This window comes from Centruroides vittatus, unplaced genomic scaffold (assembly GCF_030686945.1).
Source record: "Centruroides vittatus isolate TY-2023 unplaced genomic scaffold, ASM3068694v2 scaffold_373, whole genome shotgun sequence".
In the NCBI taxonomy this organism is placed as follows: domain Eukaryota; kingdom Metazoa; phylum Arthropoda; class Arachnida; order Scorpiones; family Buthidae; genus Centruroides; species Centruroides vittatus.
The window spans coordinates 1,491,554-1,516,957 of record NW_027122704.1 but is presented as its reverse complement, the minus strand read 5'-3'; the positions used below and the strand labels follow the sequence as shown (position 1 = coordinate 1,516,957).

Here is a 25,404-nt window from a genome sequence, read left to right as displayed (position 1 = left end):
GTAGATGGTGATGTATTAGTCCACGTACGACCGGGACGGTTTGGAATACGTCAATGGAGGCGTGTTTGTGTAGGGGAAACAGCAATTAATGACGTAATTAAAGCATTCCATGAATCACCATTAGCCGGACACTACGGCAAAGAAAAAACGTGTGACCTGATCAACCGTTACTACTACTTCAAGAAGATGAAAAAACTCGTCGATAGATTCGTGAAGTTCTGCAAAGTTTGCCAACAACATAACTTACATCAAGGAAGAGCCCCCTTTCAAGAAACGGAAGTCGCTAATTATCCGTTTCAAAAGGTGTCAATCGACATAATTGGCCCTTTAAATCAAACACATAAGGGTAATCGTTATATTCTCACCATAATTGACATGTTTACTCGATACACAGAAGCCGTCCCTTTAAGGGACCAATCTGCGGCCTCTGTAGCCAATGTGTTTTTCGAAAGGATAGTCTGCAGATATGGCAGTCCCGAGATCATCATCTCTGACCGGGGCACGAATTTTACGTCCTCCATCTTTAATGAAATGTGCAACATCCTTACCGTCAAGCACAATGTTACGACATCATATCGCCCTTGTTCGAACTCAGTTTGTGAACGTGTGAACAAATCCATCAGTAACCTTTTGGCCAGAATATCAGGCGGCAGCAACAACAATTGGGATACCTTCTTACAGACTGCTGTGTTCGCTTATAATAATGCTACACACTCCTCTACTAGTGAGTCACCTTCATTTCTTCTTTACGGATTTGATCCTAAATTCCCTCATGCGTTCCCTGTTGAACAGACAAATGACTACCCGGGTATTCGGGAGTATCGTGATTTCCTTATGGATAAGCTACGATGCATCCGTGAATCGGCATACGAATTAAGTCGCAACCGTAACAAACTTAACCGTAACCGCATCAACACAGGGAGGAAGGTGAGGAGCTTTGAGGTAGGGCAGAAAGTTTGGATGTTAAGGAAAGGGAAGAAGCAAGGCAAGTTTTCTCCAAAATATTTAGGTCCTTTCCGTGTCTCTCGCCTCCTGGGGCCTGTTAACACGGAAATCGAAAATTGTAATAAAAAGGAAAAACTTGTTGTACACATAGACAGACTAAAACCGTGCTTCTCAAACTTCCGTGAGCCTAGACGGAAGCGTAACATCCCAATTGGACACGAAGGATCACAATCCGGAGAGATCGAGGAGATTGAAGAGGAAGAAGACATCCCTCACCTACCCACTGCGCAACGGGCGAGCTACAATAGGTATAATCAACATAACCAGCAGCATCAAGGAGACCGCAAGGATTCGGGTAATGAGACCATGCTGGAACAGAGGGGTAATATCTCCCACCCGTATAACTTACGGGGGCAGAAAGTGGACTATCGCCGGCTTCACTTTGGAAGATGAACTGTAGTTCATCATCCATTAATGGTTGTGTATATCCATATTAATGTTTCTGTTAATTGTTAATATGTCTTTTGGTGGGGACGTATGTGGCTTTATTAAACCTTATTTATTTTCTTTTCTTTACTTTCCTTATACTATCTTCCTGTAGTAACAATTTTACTTCCGTTTTCTATTTACTTAACCACGCGGTAGTTAGTCGACACATGTGGCCTGGACGGTAATAAAAACAAAAAGGGTGTGACACCGAGGGGTCGAGGGGTTACGTCAGAGGAGATAGGAGGACAGGAGCGAGAGGAAGGAAGATTTTTCGGAGAGAGAGAAAAACGGGACGAACAGAAACAAAGAAAGTTATTAAGGAACGGATCCGAGGTTTTTTTTTTCTTATTTATTACCGCCAGTCACCCCTTCGAACCAATTTTCAGTCTTATCATCTCTGTTTAATTCTCTTCCACCTTATCTTTCTCTAGGGCCCTGTACTTAGTTAAGCTAGATATAAGTTAGAATAAGTTCTTTGTCTTGTCGGCACGCGGGGACTAATTGATGACATTGTTACGCGCAGTCCCAAATGTATTTGTATTAGTAATTAGTAAGTGTGTGTAATCGTTTCTTTGTAAATTATTTATGTTCGCTGAAATTAATAAACCTTTTTTTTTATTCTATCAAAGCCGAGCGACTCTCAGGGTCTTGTTATTTCATATACTCGGCTAACACTGGAAAGAATTCAAATGTTTGTTGTTTTCAGTTTTAATATTATTTTGTAATTTTTCATCTTTCAAAGCATTATATTTTATTTCATTGCAAGTAAACTCAAAGAAGTCGTAATACATATTTAATTTTTAAAATATATGTAGGAATCCCTTAATTCAAAATAAAATTTTATGAATGAAATTCAAATATTGTAGTGTTCATAATGAGAGGTACACGATCCCACGAACGAAACGTCTTAGATCATCCTTTTCCCTTTCTGGAGCACTGACTTTTTCACCTCCTATCTCTTCGGGATTCCAACCCAGAATGGCACTCTTTCTGTCCGTTTTGCTTCAGGGCCTCACTCCCTCTTTTTTTCTTACTATAGAGGGAAAGATAATCCTCCCCAAGGGCAAAAGAGTTAGACAAAGAAAGTTCCAGAAAGAGTTAGACAAAGAAACAAAGAAAATTTAAGACTAATTCAAAATAAAATGTACAGAATATACAATATCATAGCCGACAGCCACAATATAACATTGAATATATTAGGTTGTAATGTTATTTAAACCTTAGGGTGTTCTATTCACTAATCTCTTCAATTTCTCTTTTCACTATCCATTTCCATGCTTCTTTGTCAGAGTCATGGAAATGGGTAGAAAACAATAGAATTAGCACATTTTCAAGGGAAAGAAAATGATTCATTTAAGAAAAAACTCACAAGAGAGAGCTACATGGATCAATGCTGTTTATATACTTTAATATTTTAGAATTTGATGGATTTTGAATGGTTTTGAATCAATGTACTTCCAAAATTTTAAGGACAGTTTCGCAATTTTGCCTAATGAGGAGCTTCAGAATGAATTTTCAAAAGTACTTCAGACTGCATTTAAAAACTGTTTTAGTTAATTTCCTCCATTAAAGTAGATTTAGCCTAATGTTTGAATTATTTTGAAATTTTTTTAATACAAAGAAATAATATTCCTGTACTTTATTTAAGAATTTAGACTACTTAAAAACTGTTTGTCCTTTTTAACTTTGTTCTAGAATTTAAATAATCATAATCAGAATTTAAATAACCTCCTTCTATGCAGGTTAACACAGTCAGGTTAGGCCCTTCGTTTGCTCCTTCTCCTCCAGAAAATTTAAATAAGGTTATACCGGATGTTGAAAGAACAGTCAAAGGTCTTAAATAATCAAATGCATTCTGAAGACAGAGTTAAGCTAATACTTAATATTTTCTTGAAAGTAAAATTTTAAGATTGTTTTATTGCATTGTAACTAAAAAAATATACATACTAAAAAAATTCTGGTATTGTGTGGCTGTAAGCCATAATTTTAAGTTACAGAATATTCTAGATTGTAGTTTCTGCTCTCAATTCTTATCATTTCTTGTTTCAAGAACTTTCTCCTGCCCTTTATTTCTACTTCACTTGGTTGTTGATCAACATTCTGAACTGTTCCATGGGGAGAGTAAATGCCTGAGGAGCCAAATGGGGAATAATGGTCTTTTGAAGAAAGGAGAGGAGAGCAGACACAAGAGGAAGACAATGGAGAGAGAAGGTCAATCTGGACCATAGTGAAAAACCTAAATAAATAGTTTTCTGAAGGCTTCATGCCACCAGAGTCCTAAGGCTTAAGACAACCATCAATGAAGACAATCTCCGTTATCACCAGAAAAAAAAAGCATATGATTACCTCCCAAAAGGAAGGATAAAATCTCACTGAAAATCAACTAAAATAGTCATTTCAGAAACAAAAGAATCAACCAAGTACAGGTACCCCCCCACTCACAATATGCTCACTTCTTTATATTCAATATGTTGTTGTCCTATTTGCCTGGGGTGGTTCAAATGAGGAGCTGCTGCATTTTATACAGTTGTTATCTGTTTATCCACCTACAGCTTTTGCCAAGGAAGACAAAGAAGATTGCATAATTGCTTTCCTAGACTTCTGCATTAATAGAATTTTTATGGAGATATCCAACTCCATTTATCATAAATTCAAGTTAATTCCTAGTATCATTCATGGTACACCTTTTCAACCATCTCATTGCATAAACTCTGTTATATCTGCCTGTAGTTGCAGAGCTTACTTGTCTTTCCAGCCTTTAATGCAAAAGGAACTACAACTTGTTGCTATGGCAGTGAGCAGGGCAGGATACTCTCATGCTAAATTTAACTACATCAATTTGTTGGTCCAAACATTGCTTTTTCCTCCAAAGTTGTCACAAGGTATCTACACACAGGGCAGGGGGGTCCCCACGGGCAGCCCACTTTTTCCTACATCCACCTTGTACACTGAAGCAAATGTTTTTAACAAATGTTATGTCATACACCTTTTAATCATTTGTGTTTCTCTGTATTTAATTAAAAAATTTAAAAATCATGAAAAGTTTGTTTTCTGTGCACATGAGAAAATATTTTAAATGTATGTTCTCTGATTTAAAAGAAATTCTGTTTAATATTTCTGTTATAAAAAATAATTTCTTGCCTGATGAAAACAATAATACATCACCAAAAGTGCTATTTTGTATACTTTTTGTTTTAAAAATAGGTATTAATGCTGAAAGATAGTCTGTTCAGTATGTTAATTTTGGTGAGAGATATAAGTAAAAGTTTTATTAAATTATTTTATTTTAATAACATTTAATAAAATAAATGAATGTAGTTTAATAATATATACTTACAATAGTATATAAGCGATTCATTATTCTTGGTACTAAAGGCAGCATTGTTGGTTGCAATCTTAATATGTCATCAAGTACATTTTTAATATCACCACTATAAAAACCAATTTTTCCACCTTTGTGTACTATTGTTAACTAGAACAATATATTTATGAATTAAATTTCAAATGTAAATTATTCAGACTGTATAAATTATTAAATAATTTATTCAGAGTATATGAACTATTAATAAAATATTTAATATTTAATATATTTATTAATTATTTTATAATTAATAATATAAAATAATGCAATTTTTTAATTAATTTCTAATATCTGTCAAAAATGTAGAATACATAAATACAACTGTTTTGCAGGCTGATTTCATTAGGATGGAATATTAAGCTTTTATGAAACAAAAATGGGGAGTAGATCATCAGTCCTTTGAATTGTGAAAGTTGATCATTCCCACTTATTTTGGCCAGCATGTGGTAGTAGATGTATTGATAGTTGGATTACAGAGTTTAAGATTTATATACTGTTCTTTAGAGCTGCTTTAGAGCATGACCATATTATTTTTATAATTGAAAACTTACAACAAGTTTAAATATATTGTGGTGTTCGTAACAAGAGGTACACGATCCCGCGAGCGAAATGGTACAAAATAAAACTTAATACAAAGTAGTTTTATTCTCTCTGAACAGGTTCTTTACATAGGATCCCAACTTTACAACTTCCAGAATTTATATATATATAGGCATTAAATGTTTGTCCTCAAAAACAGTTATCTTGCACACACGCGACAATCTGACGAGGACCGTATTCACTTACACTAACTTATACTAACTTAAAACTAAAAGAAATTGGAAGAATAGAAGAAATAAGGAAAGATAAGAAAAGTAGTAGAAATACCCGGGTTTCTTTGCGATGTGTCTTTTGGTGGGGAACAACTTCGGATCTCTCTCTTTTGTTACGTTTGTAGCCCTTTTCCTTATAGATCTTTCGTCTATAATCTTTTTCTTTCAGACTGAGTCGTCTTTCCTCGATGATCTCTCTCTGCACTTTATCCTCTTAGATCACCCTTCTCCCTTTCTGGAGCACTCCTTTTCAGCTCCTACCTCTTCGGGATTCCAACCCAGACTTCCTTCAAAGTTCTCTTATAGGAATTCCTTCCTATCGATTCCTTGGCTCCTCGTAGCCTCCAATCGTCGGACACTCGATCTGGAGCGCTACCTTCTCTCGTCAAGAGCTCGACCCAGACTGTCTCTCCCCTTTGTTCACCGGCCCCAGGGCCTTACTTCACGTTTTGTTCTTACTATTGAGGGAAAGATAATCCTCCCCCAAGGGCAAAGAGTTAGACAAAGAGAGTTCTAGGAAGAGTTAGACAAAGAAAGTTCTAGAAAGAGTTAGACAAAGAAAGTTCTAGAAAGAGTTAGACAAAGGAACAAAGTGTTGATTATCCGATGGATCTAAGTCCACGGATGTAATAAGGATGTATGTTAAGGACTCAAGTAATGACCAATTACACGTGCACGAATTTGGCGAAACAACAGTAATTTATTCTAACAGTACAATAACCGCGAGATGCTTCCTAACCCTCAAGTTTACACGATACACGACTTAAAACTAACGAAATTTACAATACTCTATATACATATATACATACACATTTTCCTTCTATACAATAATTGCATATATTAGCCTTCGACGAATCACGGTATTATGTTAAGTAAATGCAACACGATCTCGAGTTCCAAGCGTTCCTTTTCTTTACGTTAATTCACAAAACTAATAGTTCTTTCCGATACCTGAACGTAATTTACGTCACCAGAAGTACGTCCCTCGTTGATACTTCTCAATTACACTACGATGGAAACGGATTGTGCTTCCCGACTGAAAGTGGTCGCCCTTTCTAGACTCCTGTTCTCCCGGTCTAACTCCGACGTCCTTGCTGACCCTTCCTCGGCAACCTTCCTCGACGAATCCAAAAGCAGCCAAAAAGTGTCCTCAATCGTGAGAGTCCCTCAATTTATATTTCCCGCTCTCCGGAAGTCCGCTTCACTTATTGTCCCACTCTGGACCAATCAGAAAGCTTCTCACGTATCCTAAGGTGACATCATAAGAAAATTCCACGCGACACGGTACAAACCAAGAAAACCCGATACATACAAAAAGGAAACCGAGAAAATAATTAATAATAATAATAATAACAATAATACATAGTTGCGTAGCACTACATATCTCCCCCCCCAAGCGACTCACTTCCCGTAGTGCAAACTACGGAAATCAATTTTGCGTTCACGTAGGTTATAAGGTTTCTTACGCACCTCAAGGTCAGTGCACTTCTGCACACCACTTGTGTCAACACCTTGCGTGTTAGTGACCACCCCACGTCTCCTCACCAACCGATCATCCAGGACTTCATCATCATCCTCCAGTACAATTCCTCTATCCTCCCTCTTTTTTTTCTTATTACAAATCGGATAGCCATAGCAAGGTTTTAGGCGATCGACATGGACAGTCTCCTGATCCTTCATATTGCAACCCTCCACACGATACGTAGTTGGGTTTATCACCTTGGTGATCCGAAAGGGTCCTTTATAATTATAAGAAAACTTATTCCCTTTAACACCTTTCTTTCTCACCCAAACCCTCTGCCCTTCCGAAAAACTTACTAATGTTCTCCCTTTGCTTCGATAATCCCTTCCTTTCTTGTTGTAATTTCGCGCATGGATACTCGCATTTTCCCGTAATGCACGGAGTTTCGTGACCAGGAATGCCCTACGCTCATCGGTAGACATATCATCAGGCAGGTATTCGATATTAGGGGTACGGGGATCAACACCATACAAGAGGAAGGCAGGTGACTCATTTATGGCAGTGTGGTGCGAATTGTTATAGGCAAAACATGCAGAAGGTATCATTTCATCCCATTCGACTCTCCCATCGTCAGAGGATTTAGTTATCATTTCGACTAACGATCTGTTCACCCGTTCGCACGTGCCATTCGCACAAGGTCGATAAGCGGTAGTAATGTTCCTCCTAATTCCTAACCACTTGCAACAGTCCGAGAATAAAGATGATAGAAAGTTGGTACCTCTATCGGAAATAATTACTTCTGGGGCACCGTACCTACAAACGATTTCATTAAATATTGTATTACTCACAGACCATGCAGTTTGGTCCTTCAAAGGGTGTGCTTCGACGAAACGAGTGAAAATATCTACTATTACAAGGATGAATCGGTTACCGCTGCTCGATGTGCGGATAGGTCCTACTATATCCACAGCAATCTTTTGGAAAGGTGCCTCAGCCGTCTCGTTTTCTTGGAAAGGAGCCTTTCCTTTGTGTACATTATGCCTCTGGCACCTTTCACACGTCTTAATGACACCTTCGACCTTCTCCCTCAAATTCCGAATATAATAGTGTTTCTCAATGTTAATTATAGTTTTTCGCACGCCCCAATGCCCCGACAGATTGTTTTCGTGAACAGCCTTAATCACTTCCCTAGCAAGATCCTCCCCTACGCATAATTGGCTAACATACTTGTCACGGGACTTCAAGAGGCTTCTTCTATACAGGCATTCGCTTATTACTACATACTGGTGCATATAGCTCCCAATATTTCTATTCCCGGGGCTTCTCAGTAAATCCCTTTTTATGGGGCCAAAAGTTTCATCGCGATCCTGTGATAAACCAATCTCGTATCTATTAGGGATTACAGCCCTTGTAGATTCAACATCGAAGTGATGAACCCCGTTAACGTTCCTCGAAAGGAAGTCCGCTACTTTATTGTCAACGCCTTTCACATGTTGGACTTCTATATGGTAGTCCATAATCTCCATTATCCAACGAGTCAGACGCTTGCTCCCATTTTGAATGTTGCTAAGGAACACAAGGGGTTTATGGTCAGAGAGTATTATCGTTTTTTGGCCTAGAATTAAAAATTTGAAGTGTCTTAAGGCTAAAACAATTGCTAGACATTCTTTCTCAATTGTGGAATAATTGATTTCTGCCCCTTGAAATCTCCTACTAAAATAGCCTATCGGAGCCAGTCCCTTTTCGTGCCGTTGTTCGAGCACCGCAGCTGCCGCGTTGTCAGATGCGTCAGTGTGCAAATAGAATGGTCTATCAAAATCCGGGTGAGCTAGAATTGGTGGGCTTGCTATTGCCTCTTTTAACTTTTCAAAACCTCTCTGACATTCTGGGCTCCATAAAAATCTCTTCCCTTTCTTGGTGAGTTCTGTTAATGGAGCAGCGATATCGGAAAACGACGGGATAAAATTCCGAAAAAATCCAACCACACCGAGAAAACTGCGGACCTCTTTTACACTACGAGGTGTTTCCACTTTCTTGATCGACTCAACATTGTTGGGATCAGGTCGCACACCCTCGCTATTAATAATATGTCCTAAATATCTCACCTCCTTTGCTAATATTTGGCATTTACTCGGATTTAATTTTAGGCCCTCATCCCTTAATGTACTAATTACTCGATCGACAAGCTCAAGATGATCCTCCAAACTTTGTGAAAATAATACAATATCATCTTGAAACACAAAGCAGCTATTTCCGACAAATTTTGCTAAGATCTTCGTCATAATGTATTGGAAAAACCTCCCACTATTCTTCCCACCCTGAGGCATCCTACAAAGTTGGTATTTTCCCCATGGTGTGGAGAACGCAAATATGTGTCTTACCTTGGGATCTAGAGGAATCTGGAAATACCCTGCTTTTAAGTCCAATACCGAGAAATATCTGTTCCCATTAAGTTGGGATAAGATGTCGTCTATTCGAGCCATCGGGAATATTTGGGGTTCTGTTATATCATTAATTTTTCGCAGGTCCAAAGTGATACGAATCTCACCAGAGCTTTTAGGAACAACATGTATAGGAGAGTTCCACTCCGATGAGCTCTCCTCACATATACCTGCTTTTATCAGCTCACTAACTTGCTTCTTAAGGCCAGGTAAGTAACTGTACGGAATTCGGTACTGTCTAACGTTGACCGGACGTTCCGACGTCAGGCTAACAGAGTGCATATGTCTGCTAGTGCCAGATAACTCGGCAATTTCGCTAGCAATAGCGTCCGGATACTTTCTCAAAATATTTATTATTTTCCTCTTAACCGGTTCATCTAGGTGATCCAATCTCCACACCTCTCTTTCTACCTCTGCCACCCCTACCTCACTATTTATATTAATACAAAATCTCCCTTCACGACCTTGCTTATCTGCCTTAACCACTGATTCGATCCCCACCAACAGCCCAGGGTGCTGGCAAATAATGTCCATCCCGATGATCATCTCGTAACCTGCCCTTTCAGGAAACCCAACACTTGGTGTTGTCGTGCATACCTTTTTCCCATCGTGGAAACAGCACTCGATTGCTACGGCCTCATCACTGTTTATGAGTGCTCCCGACATCCCACTAATACATGAATTGTTTGGGACCACCCAATTCCTATTTTCACGCCTGATATATTCAGTCAATTCATTCTTAATTACGGTCCTTTCTGCACCTGTATCTACTAGACCAGCAATTTCACGTCCTAGGATTACACCTCTTACAATCGGTAACCCCCGGTCTGACAAGTGGATCTTTCTGGTCAGTTCTAATTTAACTAACCGGTCATTCGCCTGACCTTTCAAATGACCTCTGACTAGTTTAAACCTCTTCTCTTGTTGCATTTTCTCGAAATATGGCCTATTTCACCACACGTGTAACAACGGCGCTCTTTTCCCCACCTCTCGCGGTTATTGTTCCCCTTCATGTGCTCGAGTAAAGATGCCATGGACTCGGTCAAACTCCTTATTTGAGTCTCCAACTCCTCTACACGCTTACCCAATTGTACTTCCCTTCTCTCCAACCCCCTTTCATGCTCAACATTTGCGCATACCTCACTTATCCCACCTCGTTTGTTGCAGGCCGATTCGATTTCCTCTTCTTCTTCGGCCTTTACTATCGCCTCATCCAAGGTGTCCGGCCGCCTCTGCATCACCTGCCTCCTAATCTCCGCTAGTAGTCCTTTTATAAAGCATTCCTTAACAGCATTGTCGCGAAGCGTCGCTAAATTAGAATTGCGCGTCACCGCTCGTGAAAACAACGACTTAATCCTAATCCCGTATTCGCAAACCCTCTCCCCTCTTCTCTGGGAGATCTTTAATACCTGATCAAACGGGTCCTGTTCTTTTTCTTTACGACCAAAGCACTTTATAAGAGCCCTCCTTATTTCATCATAGCTCATGACGCCCTGGTCCCTTAAATCGAAAAATAAAGACAAGGGCTCACCTTTTAGGCGGGCTTGAACTACGGTGACCTTCACAGTCTCATCCCAGCTTGCCAACGACGCGACGTTCTCGACGGTTTGGAAAAACCTACTCACATCTAAAATATCTCCGGGCAGGTTCGAAAAACATGGGATCATGCCCATAAATCCCGTTACAATAGGCACATTGCCCAATTCCCCTGCCCCTGAAGATCCGCTGGTAATTTGTTCATCCATAGTTTACCGAAACCTTTTGGTTTTACAATAATATAATTTACAATTCCAATGGCTATAATTACAGATATAAGCGGCAGTAGGATGAGGGGTTAATACAAGATGCACGTTTGGTCGGTCCTTTTACAACAAACAACCCGATCAATATCCTGTCGCGGACGCCAATGTTGATTATCCGATGGATCTAAGTCCACGGATGTAATAAGGATCAGTATCCTGTTGCGGACGCCAATGTTGATTATCCGATGGATCTAAGTCCACGGATGTAATAAGGATGTATGTTAAGGACTCAAGTAATTTATTCTAACAGTACAATAACCGCGAGATGCTTCCTAACCCTCAAGTTTACACGATACACGACTTAAAACTAACGAAATTTACAATACTCTATATACATATATACATACACATTTTCCTTCTATACAATAATTGCATATATTAGCCTTCGACGAATCACGGTATTATGTTAAGTAAATGCAACACGATCTCGAGTTCCAAGCGTTCCTTTTCTTTACGTTAATTCACAAAACTAATAGTTCTTTCCGATACCTGAACGTAATTTACGTCACCAGAAGTACGTCCCTCGTTGATACTTCTCAATTACACTACGATGGAAACGGATTGTGCTTCCCGACTGAAAGTGGTCGCCCTTTCTAGACTCCTGTTCTCCCGGTCTAACTCCGACGTCCTTGCTGACCCTTCCTCGGCAACCTTCCTCGACGAATCCAAAAGCAGCCAAAAAGTGTCCTCAATCGTGAGAGTCCCTCAATTTATATTTCCCGCTCTCCGGAAGTCCGCTTCACTTATTGTCCCACTCTGGACCAATCAGAAAGCTTCTCACGTATCCTAAGGTGACATCATAAGAAAATTCCACGCGACACGGTACAAACCAAGAAAACCCGATACATACAAAAAGGAAACCGAGAAAATAATTAATAATAATAATAATAACAATAATACATAGTTGCGTAGCACTACAAAAGAAAATCTAAGACTAATTCAATATAAAATATACAAAATATACAATATCATGGCCGACGGCCGTCGGCCACAATATAGTGTTTAGTCAGTTTAAATATACAAGTCTTTAGCTATAAATTTTTAGTTGTAGTTTTTAGTTTCCAAATTATACAGAGTTTTTTTTTTTTTGGTGTCAGCCGTTACATATCAAGGCATTTATTGGGTTGATGCAGAAGTTTTTGGAATTTTCTAGAGTTTTATAGTACCACATCCATTTCTAAAACAAAAATAGTTTATTGAAGAAAATAATTGCTGTTACATTCAAGTACCTCTTTCCGGTAAAAATCTACATACATCAAGGAACACCGGGGATGTAACAACACTTTCTGGAACCTTTTACCGGTGTTAGACGCAAAACGAAAAAATTAACGGGAAGGATCCCCCGACCCCAACAGGCTTCCAGGCGTTTATTCCATTCCTCTTAAGGATCACAGGTTTGACAGAAACCTTGTTTACATCGGCTCAACCAAGAGATCTTTGGGGATCAGATTACATGAGCACAATGCTGATATTCTGCATGGGAGAAATTCTACAGCACTCTCAACTTACGCCACCGATCCGGACATCGAAGCGGCCCTCAACCAAGCCAGGCTTATCATCGCATCGCCTCACCCTGAACATCTGAGGTGGTTGGAGGCTATCTCCATTTACAAACACAGCCGCACCGCCACCTGCATTAATTATAAAGAGGAACTCAATTTGTCCACCACCTGGCAGACCCTCATCGACACGGACTTTTAATCGCCATCTGCTTGCACCGTATGCGCATGTCTGACCAGCTGCATCGTAAAGCATTCGATTTCAGTTTAAAAATAACTCGTTCTTTTATTCGATCTGCGTTCCTCGTTTTTTACCGTCTGAAGAAGAACTACAAAGTTCGAAAAACGTTAACGGAAATTTTTTCGTTTTGCGTCTAACACCGGTAAAAGGTTCCAGAAAGTGTTTGTACCTCTTTCCATTGATTGGGCAGGTCATGAATTCCTTGCTGAATAAAACTCAGGCTGACTTGACTTTAAGAAACTCTGCAAGTGCAATTTTCATTTGATCATTTAGCAAACAGCCTTCTATCGAAGTGTTGCATGGAGCACAAGAGATGATAGCTAGATGGTGCAAAATCTGAGTTATACAGGGAGTGAGGAAGAACCTTTCAACCAAGATTAAACAGCTTCTACTAGATCGACCTTAACACATGGACTCGCATCATCATGAAAAAAAGCACAATGTTCTTCTGTGACTGCTTAATATGGATAGCATCAGTCAAACATTGCACTGATGTTTTAACACTAATTCCAGTTTCGGCACAGTCTATGCTGTTTGACTAACATTCATCCACAACATTTTGCACTTTAAGTTGACATACAGGTACCATTTTTATCTCCTGTAATGATGGTTTTATACCAAATTGATAATCGTTAAATGCACACATGAAAATTTGGTCACAAGAAAGCATTGACACACTTGACATATTCTGTATGGCAATATTAACTTTATAAATATCTTTTCACTTATGATTGTGCACTCAACACCCTTCATTTACATACCCCATAAGAAACTTCTAGCTGCCATCTCTTAGAGAAGAATTTTGAATATTCTAGAGGTCTAGAAAATTCCAGAAACTTTTGCATCAACCCAATAATAATAATGAACTTTCTAGTGTCTGTTGTATATTGTAAGATATAAATAAAATTATGATATATGATAAATAAAATTATTTTATAAAATAGCTGACAAGTTATAAAAATGGCTATTTTTATAACTTGTCAGTTATTTTCTCTTGTCTAGACAGATGATACAATAGACTAATACAAGTATCAGGTCAGTCCATAAGTTTCATGCGTATTTTTATCTACAAAAAAAGCAGCAAAAAATTTTAATTAAATTTTATTTCAATCTATAATGTATTCACCATTATTTTGTACAATTTCTTGCCATCTTGATGGTAGCTTTTTAATCCCGTCTTCGTAAAATGATTTCAGTTTTGAATCAAAATATTCAGAAATAGCCTTTTTTACATTGTTCCCATCCTCAAAAGTTTTCCCTTTTAAAAAATTCTGCAAACTGCGAAAAAGATGATAATCACTGGGAGCAATATCTGGCGAATATGGTGGATGAGGTAAAATTTCCCAGTTGTAGCTTTCAAAGTTTCTGTACAGTTATTTTTGCAGCGTGTGATCTGGCATTGTCATGCTGCAAGAGAACCTGCTTTCTGTTCACTAATGACAGTCAATTTTTTTTCAATTTTTCATTTAAATGCTCTAATTGCTCACAATACATTTGAGCTGTAATTGTTTGATTAGTTTCTAACAGCTCAAAGTGAATTATACCTGACATATCCCACCAAACAGACAAAAGAATTTTTTCTGGATGCAATCCCACCTTTTGCAGTCGGTTTTGGCTGCTTGTCGTGATCCATCCATTGTCTTTTTCTCGTCACATTATTATAGAGGATCCATTTTTCGTCTCCAGTAACCAGCCTATCAAGAAAAGGTTCTAAAACAATACGGGATAAAAGAGACGTGCAAATGTTTACACGTTGTTGTCGGTTAGCTATTGACAGATCGTGTGGTATCCATTTTCCTAGCTTTGAAACTTTTCCGATTTGTTGTAGGTGTCTATGAACAGTTCCATGGGATGAATTTAAACGTTCCGCAATTTCATCAACTGTTAAAGATGGTTCTGCTTCAACTAGTGCAGAGAGAGCATCATCATCAAAGTCAACGGGTCTTCCAGTACGAGCCTTATCCTCCACGCTAAAATCATTGTTTCTAAATCTTTCAAACCACTTCTGCGCAGTCCTTGCACTAATTACAATTTGATTATGTACAGTATTTATTTTTTTGGCTGCATTTGTAGCATTCTCACCACTTAAAAATAAAAAGTATAAAACATATCTTTTATATTCATCGGTTACTTCCATTTTAACGAAAATAAACAACTGAAATGTTCACAATTCTGAACAGTATTATATGAATGAGATCCAATTTAACACTTCAATGTAAAAATTATCACATTAGACTGACATTTTTAACAGCAAAACAAGATTTTTCTCAAGGTCATAAAAATGCGCATGGACTGACCTGATAGTTTGAGAGGTACAATGATGCCTAAAAACTTTATCTCCCATAATTGTTAGATGCTGAAAATAAATTCCACTAACTGAACTAAAATGAAATTTGTTTATGATTGCATCATACAAGCTTCTTGCAATGATATAACACAAGTACAGCAATTGTGTCATCCACATTTCACTATAAACAACACATTCATGCCAAACAAGACACATTTGAGAAACAGTAAGCTTTGTGTCATCAAGACTAATTTGGTACAGCTGATACCATGAAAGAAAAGTGTTGCTATTGCATTGTAGAGGGATATTCCAGTCACGAAAGCACAAAGAATATCCTGTAGCCAGTCATTTGTTGTCTGTTTGTTACAGAAAACTGCAGGAAATGGTGTTTCTGGCACCACTGTATGTGTAATGCATTTAAAATATTTTTCTGAATAAATTTAGTAACTATTAACAGATTAATAAATACTTACTTGATTAATAATTTCATAAATGTGAGCTGCAGGAAGATAAGATAAAAATTTTTTCCCATCACTATAAGCTTCCTGAAAAATAAAAATTCAATTACATCAGTCAAGGCTTGATTTCAATATTTAAAAATTGTTTAAATATTTTAAATCCTAACTAATTTAATATGATATAATTATATAATTTCTTGGTATTAAAAATATTTCAAATATAGAATTCATTTGCAATTAATATAATACTTTGTTCTAAACAATGTTTCTTTCAAAACAATTAGCTTGGGTTTTAAACAATATTATATCTATAAATTTTTTCATTGTGAACAGGTCTATCAAGAAGGGAAGCTAGAAATTTTTCCCAGGGCCTGGAGAAAACTTAGAAGCCCGTAGTGGTCTATATCCCTATAAATTAATGTTATTGCTACTAACAAAAATAGAATCTTTAAGAACGCTTTTTATTAATAAAGAAACATTCTGGGTACCAGTATTTCATTTGTTTAAAAATAAATAGCAAAAGAAACCTGTTCTATTTCTGGCCCCAACTATCTCTTGTAGCCGAGATCAAATAATTAATTAAATCCAAGGAATTGCTCAGTGTTGATAAAAATTAAAATCTTTAATATTTACAATTAATAACAATTCTGAATGTACAATACTTACAACCTATGAATATACAAATCTATGGGACCATAAGTGTAGCTACCGTGGAGCAGTTGGAGCAAATTGTTCCAGGTGCACAAATCATGAGGGCACCAAGTTAGAAATAGTGAAATAAAAACTTGTAAAAATACTTGTAAAAAAATTGTTTATTTAATAATTAATCGATTAACTATTAGATTTGAATCCATTTGACAATTATGTACACTTTTCACTTGCATATCTTGTCGCATCATGTGATAAAAATACATATTCTGGAAGGATCGGAATTGTTACAATCAGAATATCCCTCTGACATTTCACCTAGTTTTGGACCGCAACTGCTTTGATTTAAAATGTGTTTTTATACTCAGGTAAAAGAAATTACTTCTAAATGTGAAGTTGCTGAACTACTTTTAATTCACACTGTAGACTTAAGTAACTTTTCTCATATTATTGCAGCATGCCTCATATTTTTAACTTTACCGACAATGACAGCTACAGCAGAACAAACTTTTTCAAAATTAAAATTAATCAAAACTTATTTAAAAAGCAGCATGTTACAATACCATCTTAGTTCTGGCTACTATATCAATTGAAAAAACAATAGCTTGTCAACTTGATCTGGAGAAAGTGAATTGACCAATTTGCAAACGATAAAGCAAGAAAACAACAATTTTGAAGTTTTTTTTCTTTAATGTATTATTATGTATTTGTCATGAAACTATAACTTGCATACATTTTTGTCAATACAGTTAATATAATATGTAGTAAATATTATTAGGTACTCCATACTTAAAAAATTATATTTTGTTTTATTATTATATTTGTATTTATTAAATTAAACATCTTATTGTTGAAATGCCTCGAATCTCAAATAAATTGTTATTAAGTAAGGTTTAAATCGAAATAATTAGATATATGTTTTTAAACTAAATGTTAAAAATAAATTTTGTGATACCTCTTACGAGAAACAAGGGGACAAACCGATTCTACTTGCTCCAGGGTGCTGAATATGTAGCTACACCACTGTATGGGACCAACACTAACAATAATACCAAACGAGTCCAACGTGCTGACCAACAAAGAAACTTAATCTAGATTATTTCTAACTTAACTAAAATACAATATGAGGGCCCTGGATCAAGATGGGGTTGTTATAAGAAATCAGATCTGATTTAGATAGAAGAAAAAATAGGAAAATAAAAGGGAAATGACTGTCAAAAATAAATCTCGAGTCTGTTCTTCAAGAGGGTTTCCTTTGTTACGTATCTACGTAAGGGATGTATCCCTACTTATCTGTACGAGAGGATGTGTGCATCCTCTCCTCCCCAGCTCCTCTCTCCAAAAGATGATTGTCTCCTAGTGCATTCCCCTACCTCTCCTTTCATGCCAGACCCTTTTGATCAATCCGGTGCTACTGTTTTGTTTTAGAGATACATTGGACCATTGGAACAACTAGTCAGGGTGAGGCCAGATGAACAAAAGCTGGAAGTGAAGTTTTTAATGAATAGTGTTGCCACCAGGTCTGTTTTCACCCAGACAAGCCAGTTTTTAAATTCATGGTCTGGATTAATTACTAATTTGTCCAGTTTTCATAGAAATTGTAAAATTACGATGAAACAAAATAAAATTATGAAAATATTTGAGAGTATTTTAATGGTTAAAGACCCTGACCCAAACTTATTTCCATTTCATCTCTAAGCTACGATTGACAGAAAATATACTTTTAAAATTCTAACTTGCAAATATCTCTGGCAAATATTAGGTTTGTTCCAACACATGTCCCTAACTGGTTTTGAAACTGGCATGCGCATTGTTCAGTTCTTGGCTATAAAATGATGTCGCGCATGCCTCATATGGTTTCAAATTCAAACCTGTTAGGGACTTGTGTTGGAACAAACCTATTGTAAAGCAAATATGACAGTTACAAGTTTATAATTTCTATTTTAATTATTTAATATGACAACTAAAGAAATTGAAAACCCAAAAAAGAAGAAGAAAATTTAATAAAGGTTGGCTGACACAAAACGAATTTATCAAAAATGTTTACGACCTGTTTGAGAGAGTGTTGCCATCTTTTCAAAATTGCTGGCCCAGACAGGGTCAGCAATTTTTGAAAAAATGGCAACACTATGAACAAAAGTGGTAAAAAGAAAGAATAATAAGGCTTAACCAAGCCACAGCTCTCAATGGCCCTGATTGTGAAAATCTAAGTGGTATGATAAGTTGATAAAATTATAGATATTTTCAAAATTCCAAAATAACAAGATACTACTTTCACTGTTGTAAATTTACTGCTAGTCATACAAGGAACACTGTTAATCATTATTTTAAAAGAATTTTATTGTTGGTGCTGTAGTTGCTAACTTACAATAGTGAAAGAAGCATTTTGTTATTTTGTAATATTAATTGGAACACAAAACTCATTAAATAAATTTAAAATTCATTTATGTTTGGAAAATTTTGCATACAAAGATTTGTTTAAAAATCCAATTTTAGCAATATTTCACATAAATACATACCCCTGAAGCAACTTTTAAAGCAGCTAAACAAGAAACGACATTAGAGTGAGTGATCATTACTCCTTTAGGTGAACCTGAAATATAGTAATTAAAATTAAATCTTTCAGGTTACTATTTTTAAATAACTTGCAAAATATTTGAAAAACTTGAAAATATAATTAAATCTCAAATCAACTGACACAGTATTGGTAACATTTAGTTTATATCAGAAATCAATTTTAATAAGTTGTTAATAATAAATAATATGATTTAGTTAATTATGTTAAAAGTTTCAATTATGCAAAACATTTCAAAATCGAGCCACAGACTGACTCTAGCTGGCAAGATTTCCAGTTTCAATACCCAATACTGGCTGGTATCGATACTTTTAAGATTGGTACCAATCTTGATATCAGTATTGATACTTTAAAACTACTCATGATACTGGATTGCTACTTTTGTGGTATCATTACATCTTTAGGCTTATTAATTATAATTAAAGGTGTAAAGATGTGTAACAGTAGCCTAAGTTTACATAACGAAAGCAAAAGCATATATTATATATACTACAAATGCACACTGCAAATTAAGTTGGGTTTAGCTACCTCATAGCTACAACTCTGATATTGTAACAAATTTTTCCATAAATTTAACTCAAAAACTTTCCATTATATAAATGCATAAGAATTTTTTTATCCAACACCTGTGGGACTAGAGTACTGCCACATTAATGAATGATTTTGTATTCTTGCAAAAATTCAATAGGTTATATATCAGGGATGGGCAAGCAAGAGTTCAGTGGGAGCCAAAATGTAGGTTTGCAAAATGCATGGGAGCCGCAGTTTTGTACTGTCGTGGCGGATAGTATGGTATGGCGTGCGATTTTATTATATAATATAAATATAATATAAAACAAATATTGAATTTTTTTTAATAAACATATTTTCACAAAATTATAAAAATAAAATTGTAAAAATAATAATAAAAACAGAAATTAACACTTTCAGCAAGAACCGCATGTAACTCATAAAGAGCTGCATGTGGCTCTCGGAGCCGCATTTGCCCATATCTGTTATATATGATCTGAATGTTGTGTGCATTGCTATACATTTTATACCAGTACACATTTTTCTATGCTTTCAATTTATTTACATACACTTTTTAAATCATTTTAAAGATGATAGTGATATACTGTGTTAAGAATGATTGAAAAGCCTTAATTATAAATATTATTTATCTTAAGTAATAAATAACATTTAAAATTCATTGCACATTTATGTACAGTACCTACTAAAGCAATTGTCCAACTAAAGCCGAATATTAATTGGGCTAGAAATGGCTACAATATTAATAATTTATAAGACAATTTGGCACTAGAGTTAGGTCTTAGGCACAATCTCTTAATAAATTCAATAATTATAATTTTAATAATTTAATTTAAATAATTTAGAAGTACTGGGAGAAAAGAATCGGCCTGGAGTGGGACACAAACCTGCAACTCCTGCTTACCGTGCAGATGCATTGCCAATTATGCTACCCAGACCTCCAGTCTGATCTCCTCTTCCAGTTAAGCTTACGTTATATATAAGCTTACGTTATAACCATTGATGGTTATTACAATGCCAGCTGGGAACACATCCAGCACCCACATCCTATAAACATCATCTCCCAAGGCAATCAACCAGCCATCGCAAACCCCAGCAAGGCATATATATAAATAAACATCATCATCAAACTAGATATATTTTAAGCAATCATCCAACTAAAGCCATTTACAGGACGTGGGCGCTGGATGCATCCCCAGCCGGCATTGTAATAACCACTAACTCAAACTCAGCCTTCTTACTAAATATACTAGATACATCCAATACACCTTATTGCTGAAAACATATATTTATTATGTATAACTAACGTTTTCGGCCCACTTTATGGGCCATCCTCAGGTTACAGTTGTTCGACTCTAATACAAAATCGAACACGTTCAAAATTAAACTAAATTAGAACATACATTTTAAAATTAAACAAATAGAACAAGTATAACACCAAATAATAAATAAGAAAATCCAAATAAAACACAAATGTAAATGCAAATAAAATACGGTGACTGGCCGTAAACATTAAGGAAAAATTCCTTATCCTTTAACCCAGATATCTACTGAGCCTCTGTAGAAGCATTATTATGTGTGTTACTTTTTACCATGTACTTCCATGATGACGGTAACCCCGTCGCATCTTTATAATTTAAACATCTGCCAGACAAACCCGCTCTGTAAATTTCGCATTTCTCCATTATGGATGACAACGTTGGCGAGTGTACTTTTGCAAGAATTTTGGCATCCTCCCATTGCACAACAGAACCATCGGCTTGCGCAATCCTGGATAACGCTGTTGAACACTTGTTTTTTGCGATATGTCGCAAAAAACAAGTGTTCAACAGCGTTATCCAGGATTGCGCAAGCCGATGGTTCTGTTGTGCAATGGGAGGATGCCAAAATTCTTGCAAAAGTACACTCGCCAACGTTGTCATCCATAATGGAGAAATGCGAAATTTACAGAGCGGGTTTGTCTGGCAGATGTTTAAATTATAAAGATGCGACGGGGTTACCGTCATCATGGAAGTACATGGTAAAAAGTAACACACATAATAATGCTTCTACAGAGGCTCAGTAGATATCTGGGTTAAAGGATAAGGAATTTTTCCTTAATGTTTACGGCCAGTCACCGTATTTTATTTGCATTTACATTTGTGTTTTATTTGGATTTTCTTATTTATTATTTGGTGTTATACTTGTTCTATTTGTTTAATTTTAAAATGTATGTTCTAATTTAGTTTAATTTTGAACGTGTTCGATTTTGTATTAGAGTCGAACAACTGTAACCTGAGGATGGCCCATAAAGTGGGCCAAAAACGTTAGTTATACGTAATAAATATATGTTCTCAGCAATAAGGTGTATTGGATGTATCTAGTATATTGTAATAACCGTCGATGGTTATAATGTAAGCTTAACCATCGGAGAGAAGATCGGACCGGAGGTCTGGGTAGCGTAATTGGCAATGCTTGAGGCCCTCCAAGTGCCTGTCCCACCATTATAATCAGACAATTCTGGATTATTGACTATTTTTTAAAGGGTGTGTGGAATTCACAATAAACCTTAATGTGGTACAGTGGAACCTCGCTTAACAAGCACCTCGCACAACGAGTATTTCGCATAACGAGCAAAACAAATTGTAAAAATTTGCCTCGCTTAACGAGCAATGTTTCATATAAAAAGTGACGAGGAGAGGGGAAGTCCCGAATTGTGCGCATGCAGCATGCTCCATCAGTCTGTGTTTAGCACTCGTTCCGCTAGCATCTTAGTGTCGCTTGTGATCACATATTTTTCCGAACTTTAGTTCACACATATTACTTATAAACATCAACAACCATAGCCCATTATATAATAAACACACCAAATGATATGCCAAATTCTTGGGTCATTAAATTTAATGACAGATTCCAAATTAAATTTTAGAAATGTCTGAACTAAAAATTAACTATTTATAATTATTAAATTTAATACGAGATGGAAACATAACTGCCTACCTCTAGTCAAATTAATTAATTTCTAATATTTAATTATAGCCTTTACATAATTTGGCATATCGTTTGAAGTGTTTATCCAAACATATTAACTGTAATTTTTTTTTTTTGTGTTTCTGAAAATCAAAGTCTCATTCCAGGATGGTTCGTTCCGTATAGAAGAAAAGATGATGATGATTCATGCTCCTTAACAGTGTATATTGTATAATTTTTTTGAATAAACGTTATACATAAAACATTTGAGAATTTTTTTCAGTGTGGAACGCATTATCATATTTTACATTAATTTCTATGGGAAAAATTGTTTCGCTTAACGAGTGTTTCGCATTACGAGTAAGACTCTGGAACAAATTATGCTCGTTAAGCGAGGTTCCACTGTATTGTGTGAAGAGGTAGTGTGGTATGGAAGACAAACAAAATAAGGTACTTAATTTTAAATTTATATACAACCAGTATCTACATATATATGCAAAGAAAAAGTTTATGATGTATGGTCCTGCTCACACCTGGAATTCTCCATATTACAAATATGAGTTCAGATGCTGAATACACTGCACAAAAGTTCGTCATGAGTCAACACTAGAATCTATCCAGAAAATTCAAATTGTTGGAATCAGCAATTGAAATTATTGTTAAATGCTATATGACAATTTACGTACAACGCATTGTGTCATGATGATGTTTTGTAAACATTTTTCCATTACATAATAAAAGGTTGGTGGCGTTGTTAACCCTTCGGGAGCCATTGGTGATAGTGACCTCATTTCATCTCCCCTTTTCAGCACTGACCTTCCATGAGTCAAGACAGTGTAATCTTTGTGTATTCTTTATTTCTTTGTTATATAACCAGTTACGCAAGTCTAACCAGTTTTTATTAATCTCCACAATCAAAATCAAGTCTAACACAAATATTCTCCTCTGGGGACGTCGCTCGCTAGTAGGTTAATTGTTTTATCACATTCACTCAAAATTTTCACGATTGATGCCTTCAATGGATATGGATTCTCTTCTTGTCCTCTAACTAATCACGACACACAGTCATAAAACTCTCCATAAACAAAATCTTACAGCTTAAACGTCAACTCCACATGATGGGAATAAAAGCCTCACTCACAACCTAACGCTCCCTTAAATACCTCCCTCTAATCACATCAGTGTTGCCAGTTCAAACACAAAAACAGGGGGGAAAATTGAGTAGCCCAAAACATAGCTGACATTCATGCAGTTGCACAGGTGCTGAATTACCAAACATTCTGAATTATCAGATGCCAGTAATAAACTTCTACTGAAATATATTTTAAATTCCAAAAGAAATATAAAATTTAGAAATTTCTTGCATTGTTTGTAAAAATAAAATTATAAATAATTTTATTAAAAATTAATTATATTACTTTACATCAAATTTTCTATAAAATATAACTACTTATATAGAAATAAAATTTTTGTTTATTTTGGAATATCTGATAAATTCATACCTGTAGTTCCACTTGTATATGAAATTACATATAAATCTTCTGGTTTTGGAGGCTGATTAAGTAACAAATAAATTTTTTTGCTTTAAGAAATTTAAACAAACATTCAAAAAATATATTGTTTAAAATAAATAGTAAATCCAGCAAACAAAAAATACCATACAATAAGTATGTTAAAATTTATTTTAACAAAATATTTTGCTATTTTCGTTGATTTCTGCCAGATATAATAGCAGAGAACATGTTTTTTTTTGTCTATATCACTTAGATTAACTTAAATTTAAAACAAAGACTGCATACAAAAATACACTTACGTAAGAACCAGATAACCGGAGTGGTTGAAATTAGGGTCGCAAACTCTCCGGTTTCAACCACTCCGGTTATCTGGTTCTTACGTAAGTGTATTTTTGTATGAATTTCCGGTGTGTAAGGAAGATTGACAAAGACTGCATCTTTAAACTTTGCAATAATTTTTACTGCAAGGTTCTTTTATTTCAGCTTTGTATTTATATATAACAAATGTTATGACTCATCAAAACCATTTATCATCAATACTTCTAGCTTATACAAGTATATAAACATAACAATAGTTCTAATAAATGTAGTGTAAAACTATATACATGTAGAATTCATACTATACTAACATGGAGAAGGTCAGATATTCAGGTCTGCAATTCAGACAAAACTTGATAAGCATGTAGCACTAAACACAAACTGTTCCTTGTCCAAATAATAGGACTCACTTCTTAAGTGTTTTCCAAAAACAGGCTTCTGAAAATTGAGTGTTTAGCTTATAAGTCTTTGTCTCCTCAGAACAGCAATAACTAAGTGGATAAGACACTAGGCACTGTAGTTAGAGATGTTGGTTCGAGCCTTTGCAATTTTAGTTTTTTCTTATGTGTAACATAATTATTTTCTTATTTTACAGTATCATTAGCATTATTATTACTGTTATTGTTCCTCATGTTTAATGCTTATAAAACAAGAGACTTTTATTAAATAAAAAATGAAAAACAAAGAAGTTTCTGTAGATTTAACTCTTTTATGTCGTTAAATAAAATTTTTATTTCTTTACATTTATTTTCAGATATTTTGCTCATGGTTATGTACTATGTCAACACAAATGAATAAGCTTCAGACATTACTGTGCATGGATGAAAAAAAGACAAGTCTGATATGAAAATAGGATAACATAGTAGCAGCTTTTTTTTTAATTGTTAATGTTATAAACAATTTCCTCATGTGCTTATGTTTCTTGTACTTTGATTATAACGATACCACCATATCTACAAGAAAATGTGAAGAAATAAAAATTTATTTAGTGACATAAAAGAGTTAAATGTAGAAAGACTTCATTTTTGCTAAATAAGAATTGATGTCATGAGTTTTTAATCTCGTCTTATAAGCT

The 25,404-nt window shown here is 35.7% G+C and overlaps 1 protein-coding gene across 1 annotated transcript in view; it reads right to left on the bottom strand.

The window, feature by feature from the left end:
• The window catches only part of LOC136988668 (long-chain-fatty-acid--CoA ligase 5-like), an 82,591-nt gene that overhangs the window by 29,530 nt on the left and 27,657 nt on the right, over nt 1-25,404 (bottom strand). Inside the window, exons 8-11 of the mRNA XM_067286588.1 lie at nt 24,000-24,051; nt 18,965-19,038; nt 15,813-15,884; nt 4,772-4,906 (exon numbers count right to left, since the gene is read on the bottom strand). Of these exons, the coding sequence (XP_067142689.1) occupies nt 4,772-4,906; nt 15,813-15,884; nt 18,965-19,038; nt 24,000-24,051 (333 nt within the window). The remainder of the gene's footprint in view (nt 1-4,771; nt 4,907-15,812; nt 15,885-18,964; nt 19,039-23,999; nt 24,052-25,404) is intronic.